At 26.8% G+C, this 16,871-nt stretch overlaps 1 protein-coding gene across 1 annotated transcript; it reads left to right on the top strand.

The window, feature by feature from the left end:
* The first annotated feature begins 1,932 nt into the window (after positions 1-1,932).
* On the top strand, positions 1,933-4,954 carry LOC114128393 (thioredoxin-related transmembrane protein 2 homolog). Its single transcript, XM_027992907.2, has 5 exons — positions 1,933-2,290; positions 2,375-2,555; positions 2,887-3,076; positions 4,144-4,339; positions 4,399-4,954. Exons 1-5 carry the CDS (start codon positions 2,138-2,140, stop codon positions 4,519-4,521), a joined length of 843 nt encoding a protein of 280 aa, XP_027848708.2. The 5' UTR covers positions 1,933-2,137; the 3' UTR covers positions 4,522-4,954.
* Positions 4,955-16,871: the final 11,917 nt, after the last annotated feature.

Below are 16,871 nucleotides of genomic sequence, written 5' to 3'. Positions count from 1 at the left end.
TCAGTCTGTCGTCAGTGAGTTTGTCAAGTTCTATTATAGCCATTCCGCTTAGCTTTGCCCATGAGACTCTAATGAGTTATAATTATGCTATCACCTAGCAGTAATATATTATCGGACACCGCGAGAAGTGTACGTAAGGTTATAATTTCTAATCCTTAAGTTTCAAATTTATAAACATTTTTTTTGTTCTGAGGTGGATTAAATACAATAATAATGTGCCTACTTGTGGTATTTTATGTAGGTACCTAGTTGGTATATAACACCTGACATATGTGTTAACACATTCGCCACTTAATTATTACAACTAATTATAATTAAAAACCAATAGCAACTATTTTTTAAACATAAATATACATCGTAAATCTCAAAATCCCTGTTTTAGCACCTATCGTGAGTGGAGGTATGAGGTATCTATTGCGATAGGAACGTTATCCGTGATATACTCTTTCATTTAAAAAAAAAATCAAGAAAAACTGATAAGTAGTTCCAGAGTTTACCCGGCTACAAAGATTTTCATTTCACATTTAGGTATAGGTATATATTATAATTTTATATTTGTATATATTGCTCACATATGCGGCTGCAGTTTGTTTACGTAACACGCGTACTGCATGTTAAACAAACAATATAATTTGGATATACCTACCTATTTAGCTACCTACTTACTACTTAGATATCGCTAACTCACACACTCACAAATACTGTCTTTTCCGTAAGAAATATATAGGTACCCATGTATAGGTATAGCCTATAAACCGTATAGGCGGTATAATAGCTGTTACCTAATGGAAAAAGACTACTCGTACCAGTCGTACCTATACTATATTCTGGGTTGTGAGGCTTTTATACCACCCAAAACACATAAAAATAATTGTACTTCACTTACTTATCACATTTGTAAATATACATTTAAATATTTTACACCCATTTTGTATGTATAAGTATACTAATGTATAATAAAATAATATTGATTACAGTTTACAATAGGCACATGAAACTCACAATTATTTGAGCAATGTTTCAAAACACCAGAAAAAAGATGCCTTTGCATCAAAATCCCAGCCCTAGTTATTATGGTAGATAATAAATATATAATATGAACAAGCATTTTATACAATACATACTAAAATACAAAGTACAACTATAGAACAATACAAGAAAGCGTATTTCGGTAAATTTTTCACTAAACTTTTTTCTGAGACTTTTTTCCCTAGTGTGGGACTTTTTTTCCGTTAACCTACTGTGACTTGATAAATTAATTTAGGTATTTTAGGTTATAAATTATAATATTATTGGTTATTAGGTAGGTATTGGGGAAAATTTTAAAAATTACAATAATAATATAAAATTTTTAGATTGTCTACTTTAATAATAAAAACATTAATTCAATTTTTTATATCTCATAAATATATGAATTATTTGTCCGGTTTGTGGCATTTATGCTCTTATAATATTATAATTTATTAATATTTATAATATAATGATTGTATAATTGTATCAGTATCACAACTGTATTTATTTATATTACATTAATTAAATAACATTAATAACGTATAAACGTAGAACGTATAATTTAAAAAAAAAAAACTGTTTTCCTAATTGTATAGTTCGTTATTTAGGTAGGTACTTATTTTTTTTTAATTTTTCCAAATTTACTAATTTATATAAGTGCTTACAATTACAATTTACGATTTTAATTCAAAATGTATTTAAACTATTAATCTGTATGGTTATTTTAATTGTCCGTCAATTAAATCTCATTGCGTCAGTTAGTCACCGAGATGTAGCTGTCTAAAGATTTATTCGACAGTTGACTCAAAATCTTAACATTAATATCAGGTGATTTCTGTATGTGTCTTATGGCATCTCTGTATCGGTTTGTCTGTATTATCTACCATGATACGACACCGTGTTATCAAATATAATATTATCAATAATCGATTTAACAAATTTACAAATTTACAATGTAGTAATATCATTCAAACAGAAACAAAATTCGTTTTTTCACCTTTAAACATCTTCTGCGGGAGTAATTGTATTGATTCGAATTCCGATCGACGATTACAAGCTTCATACATATAGTATTGAGTTGACGAGTTTCTTTGATACAAGTAAAAAACGCCATTGCATATTCACAATGCTGATTCAAAGGAAAGAGCTGATTGCCTTACTAAAACCTTATTATTGGGTTAACATATTACTTACTTGTTCGTATGTATTTTGTAAAAAGACTGACATCTTTTGTCAGTATTTATTCTCGCCGACCGAAGGTACTTGCGAATTAGATGCTGTAAGTAACTTTTTTGTTGAACAACCCACTAAAGATTATGATTTTTAGTTTTTATTGTTAAAAATTAACTCTTGTAACTTACAGAAAGAATTGGAAATATTACTATTCTTGATGATTGTTGTAATGATTCGGACAAGAAAAGCTGGAAGCGTCACAATGCTACCTTATATTTCATCCAGTTTCTTGTATACTAAAGGAGCAAATGTACTATTGTGGTTCTATTCAGATGTTCGATATGGTTTACTCTTCACTGCTCTTGTTATTGGTATGTTGTTTTATATATTTTTCATAAGTGGTTGCCTGCTATCAAAAATCTTTGTACATATTTTCAAAAAATATGGAAAGTTAATAAAAAAAATATCTAGGTTGGTCCAAGCAATTTTTAAAATAAGCTATACAGTATATACTCATTATTTTATACTGTAGTTTTCTTTAAATTTTATATTTATGTTTTTTTCTAACTTATACATTTTTTCTAATCATACCCACTTAGCAGATTTAATAAAATCATTGTATTATGATTACAATGCATGAAAATATTGGCTTACATATAAAAAATATTATTAATTTTTTTTATATTGATATTTAATTTATAGCTGTAAGTTTGTGTCTACCAGAGCCAACATATTCAGGCCCAGAAAATGTGTTGTACTTCAGATCATTAGCCACTTTGGAAGAAGCCCTTAAAGAAGATAAACAGCATAATGTATGGCTCATTTGTTTTTATACTGTTTGGAATCCTTCGTGTGCTAATTTTGCTCCAATATTTTCAAAATTATCTGTTGAGTATGTATTAATCATCAAAAAAATCAATAACTAGTTTAATTTAATATACATAGCATATGAAATATTCGTACAGTCTTTAAAGGTTTTATGGTTATATAATGCAATAGATCTAGGAATGAAAAAACAAAAATAGGATATAATATATGTAAGAACTTTATAAATCATATAAATAAGGCCTGGCTTAGAATAGAATGAATGGCCCCAATACTTTACCGGTGTATTAATTTCAATACCAAAAAAATAGGAATATTTTAATTTAAAAAGTCTATATTATTTTTATTAAAAGTTATTTACAATCTGTTACTTTTAAAACAATAAGTAAGTAGATTAAAAGTATATATAATTTACAGTACACCATTAATTTGTGAAGTAAATGGTTCACTAACAATCCTTAGAATATATATTTTTTATTTTTATTTTAAATAATTTAAACGATTAATATCTAGAGCAATTCCGTTTAACTTAACCATTTTTATGATAATATGTTGTTTCTACCCTGTTAATACTATTCATACTAATATTAGGTTTGATTAAAATATTAATACAAATAAAAACACTTGGTAGTAAAACCTTTAATTTAAATAATTACTGATCGATGAATAACTACTTAATTATTCTCCCCTGAATTTAGATAACATGCAGTGGTTATGCTTGTTTTTATCACTAGTTTGAGTATTTATTTTATTTTTTTATTTTTAGACTTAATTAATTTCTATTGTAATTACATGGACATCCTCACATTTATAAGAAAGATTTAATGTGCTAAGTATGTTAGTTTGAGCACATTAATATAAATTCAATACATAGTTACAATATTTAGTTTTGAAATTTTTTACTTTTTTTTCACTATATTTTGTATAAATAATATACTGTTTTCTGTCCCTTTTTTAAGTCTTGATACATAATGCTTAATCTAAAAGTAGTAAATAATTTATATTATTTAATGGTTTAAATAATAAAGTATGCTTAACAATATAACTTTTATAAATATATTGATTTATTAGTATATTTGTTATTTGTTTTACTTTTATATGTTAAGTAATGTTAAAATAAAAACTATATTTCAGATATGATACAAAGTATCTTAAATTTGGTAAAATAGATATAAGTCGGTATCCTGATGCTGCAATTAAATATAACATTAGCGATTCATCTTTAAGTCGACAATTACCAACTGTAATAATGTTTAAAAATGGTGTAGAAGAACTAAGAAGACCATCATATGATAGTAAAGGAAAAGTATTTAAATTTTTTTTTACTGAGGTGTGTATATTATAAATAGATTCAGTATATGAAACTTAATACATTTTTCTTTATTTCAGCCTAACTTCAAAGCAGTTTTTGATTTGAACAATGTGTATAATCATTGCAAATTGGCAGATAAGAAGAAACACAGTGATGTAGAAGAAAAATTGAAAACTAATAAGAAAGAAAAGAAAACATAATTCATTTTGAATAACAACAAAATGTATTAAAATTATATTGGCGTGTGTTTGTGTTATGATTTTATTATCGATATATTATTATCATTAATATTGAGCGAAAATATGTGAATGCTCTGTTATTGAAATTCACTCGTTCTTTGTAATATTGATGATGTATTGAAAACAGTGTTGTATGTAACTTTTGAAGAATGTAGTTGAGATCATGGGATCATCAGGAATTAGCATTTTTTTTTTTAAATCAATGCAATTTTAAGCTTATTAATAGTTATCAAAATTTTTTTTAATGTATTGTTAAAATTCATATTCTATACTTTATACTATTTATCACTTGAAAAATATTGTATAGGTAAACTATAAAAAACGTATTTAAATTTTTGTTTGTATTAAACCTATTTATTAACATTAGGCTATTAAAGTAATGTATAACATATTATGCATTTTTGTTTTTCTTGTGTGTAAACTTGTATTTTGAATATAAGACATTGATTTCTAAATTTATAATAATAATTTTTATAATTATCAAGCTTGAAAAATATGATGTAATAAAATAAACAACATACTTATTTTTGATAATATAGACAAAATACATACTTCCAGAGCTTTAAAATATCTCATCATTTAAATAACAGTTTAAAATATCAAATTATCAATTAATGGAATTGTCTTTTTTATCCACTACAATTTAAAGGCATAATTATTAATTATAATTATACCTAAAACACTACATGTACAAATTTAAGTACTTACAGATACAAGACAAATAAAATAATTTTATCAATAAGAGTCATGTTTGAGGAAATTAATTTTTAGAGTAAAAATATATTTTCTTTCAAATAGCTATAGAGTTTTTCGAAGCCTCATTATAGGAAAAATGTTATGAGTTTGAATTTTAAATTCTTACAAAATCGCATAACAATAACGATTTATCCTCAAAGATTTTCAATATTTGTTGTTATTCAAAAAGTTTAAGTCATAGATTTTTGAAAATTTCACCAGTTATTTAGATTGAAATTTTATATATATTATTTCATTTTTTAAATATTTTGCTTATTGTAAAGCTATTTCAGTCTGTTTGTAGGCACTTGAAATATTTGTTTTCTTTTTATAAATGCCGATAACATTTTTGGGCAAGTCAAAATACTTGAAAATTTAATATAAATTATAAAGTTCTTCATAAGTTAGTATTATAGTGATTCAAAAACTATAGAAATACATTACCTTCTCACAATTTTTTAATATATAAAACAGGATGGAGAAAAACCAATTAATGAGAAGATTAATGTAAAATGGCCAGTCAAACGTAGTATGTCAATGCTTTTTAAACCAAGTAATTGTTATTTTAGTTAATTGATTGTTTTAAAATTTAAAATTTATTTTTATAACAAAAATTAATAAGGAAGAACGGAAGAAGTGACTGAATGCTTGAATGGGTTGTTTAGTATATTTCAAAAGCCCATTGGTGGCATTTTCTGAGTTGTTCAATGGTGTACCAATTCACTTACAAGCGCATCGACTTAATAATGTTATGGTTTTTGTAGCTACTCTTGAAGTAAGATAAAATTTTATTTTATGCTTTGTGAAATAATATACCTAATAATTAATAATTATTCTTTAAAAAAATGTAGATTAATGGTCAAATGTCTTCTAGAAATTATATTTCCAAGACTCAAGTTAAACTAGTTAGGAGTGGTCAAGTGAGTAATGCTCTGCTGTGTAGTAGGTCACTTTAATGGATGTATTAAATTTAAATCCAATGATAGGTATCAGTGGTATCACTTTATACTAAAAACGGTTCTGAACAAAAATGATTTGTTAGCCTAGAATATAATTTCCAGAGGTCGATGAAAAAGATGATTTCTGTTTTAATGGTCTGAATGTACCAAAATTTAACTTCTTTTATAATTATTATAAACCAAACTTATGGAAAATATTGTATTAAATTTTTAACTCTTAGCTACTTATACAAAAAATTTTACGAATTATACCTACAAAATAATTTACAAATATTCATGATTTTGATGAATTTTTGTCAATATTTGAACTTTAAATGCTAATAAAAAAAAATTGTGCCTATGTTTCTTTATACTTTTAGAATCACTATAAGGCTAACTTAATATGAGAAACTTTGTATTAATTTTTCAAGGCCAAAATTTTTTTATCGATATTTATATAAAAAAAAAAACTAAACAAAAACGAATATCTCAATTATTGCCTGTAAATAGCATTAAAATAAATGAAATATTTTGAAAATGAAATCATGTTAAGAAAATGCCAATCTAATATTTATTTATTATTATTATCAATTATGTTCATTGCTCTTAAATAAGTTAATTATTAACAAATGAAAATCAGTTCTACGATTTTGATAAAATGATAAAAGATTTTAATTCATGATATGGTATTCGTGCATAATATGCAGAACGTCACGGTTCCTAAACCGAAAACTCCGACAAGTAACCTAATAGGTGACCGGACGTACAGAGCGCACCACCTGTTCAAAGAGCAAACAAAATTTCACGCCGGTTTCGCACCAAAATGGCGGAGGACCGGTACAGCTGCTGCACAAACGAGTTGGCAAAGGCGCGTTCCTCACGGACCAACAACCAAAACCACGCCAAATACACGTGTCGTGCCTCAAACGCGCGACACCCGCAGCGCACCCCCTCCCCGACGCCACCGTAAACTCATAATATTGCATGTCGTATGATTTTTGTTATCATTCGCTATCTCTCGCACGTAGTCACACAACGACATGGTCAACGGCACCAACATGAACATGAACATGAACATGGATCGGCGAACAAGCACGGCTTTCAACCTCATCCAACAAGCGACAAAGATGCTGGAAAGGAGCCAGCGATTACTCCTGATGAGCAGGGAAAATCCACGTCCCCTCCCGACAACGGCGGAACAATTGCGCTGGATGCCAATGGCGGAGGTACGTCGGAACCGGAACATGTGGGCAGCCTACAAACGCGGGTGGCATGACCGCAACCGCAACCGCATGGCGGTCTTCAAAAGACCGGCGGACGTAGGTCCCCCAGTCTTCAAAAGACCGGCGGACGTAGGTCCCCCAGTCTTCAAAAGACCGGCGGACGTAGGTCCCCCACCCGCGATAGCCGACAGGCCCCGAAGCCCTACACCAGCGCCGACAGCAGTAGCCACGGTCCAGCCCAAACGCAGAAGAAAGCTGCCCTGGAAGCAGGAGCTAAAGAAGATGCTGCTGAAGTACGAGTCAGAGTTAAAGGCCGCCCGCCAATCCGACTCTCAACAAGGTTCATCTACGAATGACGATTAAATGTCTTATTAACTGTGTAATTATACAGATATAATGAAATAAATAAAATAAATTCACATACACAGTGTTTTCTGCATTTGCCGCCTATGATAGCCAAATAGTAATGTTCGTGAGTAAATTTATTTTCAATAAAACATAACAACGTAGGCCACTCGATAGACAATGTACTGCCAATAAGTTAAACGAGATCTAAACCACATGTCTACATAGGTTGATGTAGGTACGCACATGAAAATGGTTCTATAAAAAAAATATAATTATTTGAATATATTAGATATTAGGTATGTACTATTTTTACTTAAATATATATATACATAAAACAAAAGCTTAGGAAATATAGGTACTAAAGGTATTGTAAATTTATAAAGTTTGAAAGTGAGATGTAACCAATGTTAATAAACAAAATATGCATAATGTTTACACGTTGTTATTATATTCTGCATAATATAATTTATTTTCAACACTTAAAATTCATGTATATTCAAAGTATCGTTTCAGCTAATAAGAATTGAATATCAGATGACAAAAAACATCGAAATGTGACAATCGATGACTAATTTTAGGAATTTTCCATGGACTAGCTATCTACTTCATAAAATTAGGTATTGTTTAGTCACTCTAGTAGCCAGTTGGAAGGATAAAATAATGGATTTCTGAAAAGACAGTCGGCACGACTGCGTATACAAATTTTACGCATTAATCGCAAATATACACGCTTGGGTCATAAAAAATGTCAATTGTCGATTTTATTATATACCTACTTGTGTAATATATCTATTGCACACAAATTTAATTTAATTTTTATAAAATTCCTAGGTGACAAAAATCTGAATCTATCTCATCAGTGAGTTCCAAATAGCTTTGATTTTATTAAGTGTTGTATAATTATATTTTATATTTAGTATAAAATGTATATTTTAGAAATGAAAAAGCATTTAAATACATTTTTAAAAATCAATAGTTATACTAGATATCATTTGGTGATGCCTTATTCATTAAAATAAAATGAACACCAGTCACCAATTACATAAATACGTTACATATTTTTGTAGAGATTCATTTAAAAAAAATTACATATTATTTTAAAATTGTTTCAATTACCAACTGCTTAGTTCTCAACACCCAATTTTCAATGAGAAGTTTGATAGTTACTAGTTAGGTAAGTACTTAAATATTAGTTAATTCAAATATACTAAAAAAAAAAACATCTAAGAAATAATGAAGCAAATATCTTTTATTGAATCTAGGTGTAAGTATACAGACATACAGTAGTACAGTAGCGTTAAATGATGATGCATAAATACCTATGCAACATAATTTGTACATAATTATTAATACCTAATTATTAATAAAACAATTTAAAATATTATGATAGGTATATATTTAGACATAAAGTAAACAGTATAATATGTGTTTAGATAATTAAATAATATAATAAATACAATATTACATATAATTAAATTTTGGTTAGGCATTTTAATTCTTAATTTTGTAAGTACAGGTTTTTCAAAGGCTAGTATTAGGGTTTTAAGTCATCTAGTTCATTATATTTATAACTGAATGACTTAAGACACCGAACACTAAGCTCTGTGATATGCCGATATGTGATGAGTGATGATTTGAGTGATATGATTATTAATGACTGATGATCAATGGTTAGTTCCCATAAAGAATCCATGACATAGTATTTATATGGCTTAATAATTAAAGTTCATTCAAATTGTAAAACATAGGTCTTGAATTGATTATATGACACATCTAAAATTTGTAGACAAGTAAACTAGAGCTTTATACCTTATATTTATAACAATTTTAATAAATCAAAAATTTTTGGATACAACTTATAACTACGAATGGTCTAGGAGTATATATTGGGATTCGAATTTTAGGCTATCTCTCAGTATGCAGTCTGCTATCGTTTTGAGTACTTCCTGACTAATTATTAGTAGAAAGTATAGACCTCATATTAGGAGACAACCCCAGTTTTATTTCAATTATTGTAAAAGTTATTGTAGTAGTGTATACAACTACTGAAAAGATATTTGAATTTGTTAAGAAACTTATACAAATATGACTACCTATTTAAATGTTTTGAGTTTAAAGTCATACCTATACTTTAAAATTTAAAATAAGAAAATAGGTACTAAGAATTTTAAAATGTTAAGAATATGAACATAAAAAAGTTAATCAAATAAATTAATATCTGTACGTTTTTATTGTAATCAATAGTAATACTAACAAAATAATATAATATGGTAGGTACCCAGTGACGGCGACAGATATTTTTTTATTGTAGGAAGGGGAGCGACACTGGTTCAATTTTCTTCTGGTGGAGTATTTATGTATGACTATTTAGTCATCCATTATTGTTTATAGTTTTATACCATATCTTCAGGAAAGTATTACATACTTAAAATGTTTTGGGTACAATAATATGCTATATTTCTAAATAAATAATTAAAAACTACACCTACTATATTGTTATCACAAATGTACTACCTACAGTAAAATTTGAAATTTTGCCTGTTTTCTTTTTTTTTGTTAGCAATAATACATATAAGTTTATTATTAATGTAGGTATGACATTTTAGAAAGCGTGTAGAGTTAGAATTAACTTTACAATTTATTTAGTATTTTTATTTCTAAATGTACAAAAAAAAAAACATATTTAATTTAAATATTATAGTTACTTAAACTTAATATATACCTAGTCTAAAAATTCTAAGAAATCATTAATATTTTTCTATTTTATGTAAATAATAATTTACAATTTCTTTAATTATTTACATATTATTTAACATTAAGGAATTCAAAGTGTAAGGTATAACCTAAAGTACTTACTTATATTATGTTTCATGTAAACTTATCATAAGGTTACATGATCTATGGCATATTAATGTGTTATATATGTACATTTATAGTGGCGGCATAAACTTATTATTTCAATGAGGCATAGTAAACAGTTTTCAGTACCCACCCATTTTTTATATCAACACCAAAATATTTAAATGTATTTTATATTTAATCGATGATGTTAAAATAAATTCCCAACTTCTACTCAACTACAAATTTTAACTTTTAGCACCCACCCACCTTTTTTTTTCGTGACAGCTGCGTCAAAATAAACTTGTTAACGCCTCCATTGCACATTCATATATTTTATGTCCATTGCAATTAAACAAACAAAGAAGGGGCTTTTTGGACTTATTATTAAAATTTATATACATAATTTCAAGTTATTAGGATTATATTATAAATAATATTATGATTATTATGATACATGTAAACACGTTCCCCATAACCGTGCCAAAACTATACGTTGCTCGAGTCAAATAAATATTGACTTCGGGTGTACTTTATTTCCATTCCTAAGAAAAAACTATTATTAATTTGCTAAAAATAGATGAAATAGGTATCATATTAATAAATAATAATATTATAGCTTATAAATTATAATAATAGAAACATTGTTCTGAAATCTAATAACAATTAAATAATCTAATTAGTGATAACATCACAAATTAATAAATTGCTCAATTTAAAATGCATTTTCATATTAAATTAAAATATTCAACATTAGTTTATAGGGGAGGGGAACAATGGAAGGGCAAAATCAAATATGAGGGGAGCACTTGCCCACTTTTGCCCTACTGTAGCGCTGCCACTGCCCACTGTAGGTACCTAAATGTACAATATACTTATAAAAACTCTAGGTAACTTATAATTAATAATAAAACTTATTATTATAATCATGAGGTATATATTTAGATTAAAATAAAATAATTATTACTTACAATAAATGCAATATAACTTATAAGACCATGATTTCTTGAATAATAATGCTACAAGTAGTTTTTAAAACAAAACGGTTAGTATGATGACTTAAAGACATCTAGTAAATCTATTTTTATTTTTATTTAACTGACTTTTTAGTGATTTCCAACACTAAGTTCTTCAATTAGTTAGCAATCATAACAAATTCATAAAATAGTATCTACTTGGTCACGATTATAAAGAACTGTGTTTTTTATAATCGTGTACTTGGTCTATTTATCAATATTATATTAAACATATATTATCTATAATCTATGTATTGTATTTTAATATTTGGTCCATACCAAGGGTAAATACTAAACACTGAATTGATTAAACAAACTAAAATTTTTTTGACAAGTAGACTGACGCTTTATAATATAGCTACTGTACATGGTGTAGCTAGGATTTCAATTAGAAAGGGGCAAATGGTAAATTAAAACTAGATTTTTTTTTAAAAAAGTATTTATTTATATTATTATTTTTAAATCTAAAGTTTTAAGTTTAGTCTTCGTATAATCAAACTATTATACCAATCGCTAAAGTGATTTTGATGTACAATTTAAACGTTCGCTGTATAAAGAAATAGAATTCAATTTAAGGCGTAAGGAGAGGCACTTGAACTACCGTCTGCCGAGTGCCCCACCCCTGCGACCATGCTACAATATATATTATAAAACAATCATTTTTTGGTTACAGCTATATGAGGGAATTTGAAAGGCGTATATTATATATATATATATATACAAGTATTAAAAAATTATTGACATTTTTGAATTGACATATTATCGTAATGTTTTGTTTTTTTTAAATCTTCACTTGGATTTCATAAAATAGATATAAATTCTGATTTTTGTACAAAAAGGATATTAATATTATAATTTATAAGTAATAACCAGAGCCCGGATTTATATGCACTAAAAAGTATCAAAATATGCCATATAATATGCAGTAAAAATCATTAAAATATGCAACAAATATACAGTAAAATTCATTAATTTAAACAACAAATATGCATTTACAAAATTTATATTTAAAAATTCAAAGTTTTAATAAGTAGGTATGAAAAAAATATAAGGTAATAAAATATTATGAAATATAAATGTATAAATAAGAACACGTGTAAATAAATACATAAATATTACTGTTTAAAAATAAAATTCAATATACAACTCAAAATGTGCTTTTATTCTTTTTTGTTAAAATTAATTATTAAATGATATTCAAATTTTTCTTTGGTAAAACTATGCCGTCTATCTGTTAATAAATGCTTATACATCGAAATTGATCGTTCAAAATCAACTGAAATTATTGAGGCAAATTTAAAAGAGCTTAAAATAATTAGGTCTTGATAGTTCTTAGAACTATATATAACAACTATAGGTATTATAAAATTAAATGTATTACATCGATAATAACGGTATAACGATTAGATTACATCAACAATTTCTTTTAATACAATAGCATTACCTCAACTATTTCTAATTTATATAAAATATTTTACATATAATACGTATTTTAAATTAAGATTAAACAGTGTCGCTAATTCCACATTCTAACGGCCCAATTTTTTTCGCGACAACGCATTTATTGAAATATGCAACAAATATGCATTTATTGACAAATATGCAAAAATATGCAAAATAAAAATTTAACAGTGAATTCCAATAAGTGTGATTTGTGAAGATTATTAAAAAAAAAATATAAAAAGTGAAAAGGAAAAAATATGCAAAAACATACCAATCCGGGCTCTAGTTATAACTAATTTCATTCTTTACATAACTTCTAAAGTATAAGTATAAAGTGAATTTGCAATACTTTCAGAAATTAATAATTGTTTATTTAAAATTAGTGACGATTACAGTGCAAGTTTAGTGCAAGTCAATGGAATGGTAAAGTGATAATTGAGAGACCATCTCTAAGGTTTTTTTAAAAGAAGTTGCAGGTTGTTTGGGCCGTATTTATAGATGTTTTTATCCTGAAGACTCCCTAAATTTGCACCTCCCCCACAAAAAAATGATAACATTTCATTAGTTTAAATTATAAAAATCATAGTTCAAAATAAATATTATAACTAGCACAATATTAAAATTGTATATTATCTATACATAATCACCAATGGACACTTAACAGCAGTAATAGTTTGCACTCGTTACTTGGATAATTTTTATATTTAATCAGTTAGATGTTATTGTCTAAAGATCTATGAGTATAAACAGTGTGATCTGGCTTATGTTTTTCCTAAATTTAAACAGTGTATATAATTATATATTTTTAAAATATAACTGAAGTGGCGTATTTAGGATTTTACTGCCCTGTCCAACACATTTTTTATGTCCTCTTCCTTCACCGGTTTTTGTTAGTGACAACTTGTTTTACCCATAAAAAAACTTACAATACATGTGACATGTTAATAGTATCATGCGGTATAAAAATTAAACATCTATCTTAGATACTCTCAGTAGTACCCATGATAGCAAAATAATCAAATCAAATTGTAAAATGTATTAATTTATTTTCTTATGTATTTACGAAATAATGAAACATTATAAATCGCTGTTAAAAAAAAACTCCCAGTTAAATTTCCTGCTCCCAAAAAAATGTCGCCCGGAGAAATTGCTTTCCGTGCCCCCTCCCCCCTAAATAAGCCACTATTATAACGTGAAAAAATGATAGTTAAAGTATTATTTAAATTTACATCCCTCTTGGAATTGCGTCCCTGGACTATGCCCTCTAATCTTGTCCTAAATACGGCTCTGTGAGTGGACGGTGGACGGGTAATAGTCAATTGATGGTAATTTAGTAACAACTAGTATTTATTACGACAGGTAGTTAAACAAAAAAATAAATGTATTTATTAAGCTTTGGATAGTTGTTATGCTTACCTCATCACCGTTGTAAGTTATGCGAAAATACATTTAAAATTATAATATTATTTATTTTAAATAAATGTATAATATTATATAATATATGAACGTTTTGTAATGCAATAAACATAATATTTAATGACAAAAAAAAAAAAAAAAAAAAAAATGAATTGTTATTTATTATTGAATTAAGTTAACTATTGGATATTGCTTTTTAATTTCTATTGCTGCAGAATGCTAAAAATTAATTATCATTAAAATAAAAAATTGCATGTTAGTAAATACATGAATTTCTCATTAATTACCTTCTAAGATATTAATTTCTAAATAATTATATTTTTAGAAGTTAAATTCATATAATAACACAAGTTCATCTTACCTGACCACACAATGTATAGATTGCAGCAAGGAAGACATCCAGCTTTATGTGAAAAAATCTTTTTCGTCAAAACAATAATTTTAATTTAAAAAAAACATTTAATTTTAAAACGCTTTGAATTCAAAAAAAAAAAAAAAAATCAAGTTACTAGTAGTGGTCATAGTGCTGTTACATTAAGGTCCTTTTCATCGAAGAGCTCGTATACAAATGACGTATACACGAACGTCCGCAAATATGAGTATCGATGTTCCACTGTTCCACTCGACCTTAATGAGGTTGTTCAACACAACCATCGACCACGCACACTCGTCAATGAAGAGGCGTCTTCGGTTTCGGCATGTCTCCCCTGATAGGACCAGCTCCTTTTAAATGTAATTTATTTTTTGATCGTATTGTCATATTGTCATATTTTGAGTAATCCTTCATATGCTGTATTATTAAATTATCATCAAGATTAGGTATAGTCCCGTCGAAGGGTTTAGTTGAAGATTATTATGATGTAATAAATTATAGTTGATTTACGACCATAAATGACATTGTGGCATATTAAATTGTGTGAATATAACGCTTTTTGTATTTCTATATCCCCTTTTTATTCGCTTATCTGGAGATTATTGTTGTATTTGTTTTATGATTATTCCAAAAACCTCCATCAAATGACATCACTGACATATCAATAAATGTGACTATATTTTATTTTGTGTGATAAAATCGTCATGACGAAATTATCGTTCAAACGCGAATTGTGTAACTATATAGTATAATTTGGCCTGTATCACCTAGGTAGTTGATACTTACTTTAGCGCAGACGTTGAACTGTTATAATGTTATATAATAATATTTAACACTGTTTCTAACAAATTAATTACTATACATAAATATTTTGTAACATAGGTAGTATGGTAAGTTTTTACAAGGAAAGATATAAAATGTAATTGATTTATGTACAGGAGAGGTGGGTACAATGGAGAACCTATAACAAAAATTAGTTGTTGTCCTTTAAAACACTGAACTAGTTTATTGTTGCAGACATTATTTTCTTATAAGTTACCTAAATTGCACGTGTTTTTAATTTAAATTAATTAATAGCAATTTTTTTTGTTTTAAATTGTGTGTGCTTTTCTTCATTTTAAATTCTTTGCACGATAAAACGGGGTAGTGTTCTTGAATTATAAAAAAATACCTAAGTTCAAAGGTGTGCTATCATTCTACATTTTATAATAATTTTCAATTTTCCATTTTTCTATGCAATAGATGATACTATTATATTATACTGTCATCTGTTAGCCATTAGATCAAAACAATTTCATAAATATAGGAATTCTATATTCCTAATTATATAAATTAAAATGAAATACTTTATTTTATTAATCAGTAAAATTAATACTTACAATGAAAGCATTCTAAATACGTTTTCATTAATAAAAAATAGGGAAATATTGATTATTTATTTTAAAAAGGGGTATGGATTCTAAAATGTTTTACCAAAGTTTACAAGACTTTATCACAGGGTCTTCTGGTCTTTAATCATTTTAAGCAGCTGATAATCCCTATTATTTTTAAAAATCTCATGGGTCACATTCATAATAAAAACATGTTTTACGTGTTTAAAAATGTATTACAAAATACATGTTATGCTTAAAATTTATTTGTGGTCCTCAAATACAGTAAATATGGATAAGATGTTAAAAAACTCTTCTGTAGCTCAGAACTTATTAATTTGTTTTCCAAAATGGTGAAATTATATATCAAGTTAAATATTACATATTTTGTTTTATTTTATAATAAAAGAAATCTTATTCAAAAAATTTAACTTATTTATGCCTTAACAGTTATTGATATTATAAAATATTTGTAAGCACATATTTTAGTTGACATACCGATACCTTGGTTCTACATTTTTTCTTTTATAGTTTTAGTTGCTTATTTTAGAACAGTTTTTAGTATTTTATGAAAATAAATAATAACAATATTTTAAGTATGTTTTTCAATA

The sequence above is a fragment of the Aphis gossypii genome, chromosome X (assembly GCF_020184175.1).
Source record: "Aphis gossypii isolate Hap1 chromosome X, ASM2018417v2, whole genome shotgun sequence".
NCBI classification, from domain to species: Eukaryota; Metazoa; Arthropoda; class Insecta; order Hemiptera; family Aphididae; genus Aphis; species Aphis gossypii.
This window is presented reverse-complemented; position numbering and strand designations above follow the sequence as displayed.

Excerpts from the sequence above, each read along its gene's own strand:
- LOC114128393 (XM_027992907.2), top strand. The coding sequence starts at position 2,138 with ATGCTGATTCAAAGGAAAGAGCTGATTGCCTTACTAAAACCTTATTAT. Across the intron at positions 2,556-2,886 it reads CTTCACTGCTCTTGTTATTG|CTGTAAGTTTGTGTCTACCA; the intron begins GTATGTTGTTTT and ends TTTAATTTATAG. Across the intron at positions 3,077-4,143 it reads TTTTCAAAATTATCTGTTGA|ATATGATACAAAGTATCTTA; the intron begins GTATGTATTAAT and ends ACTATATTTCAG.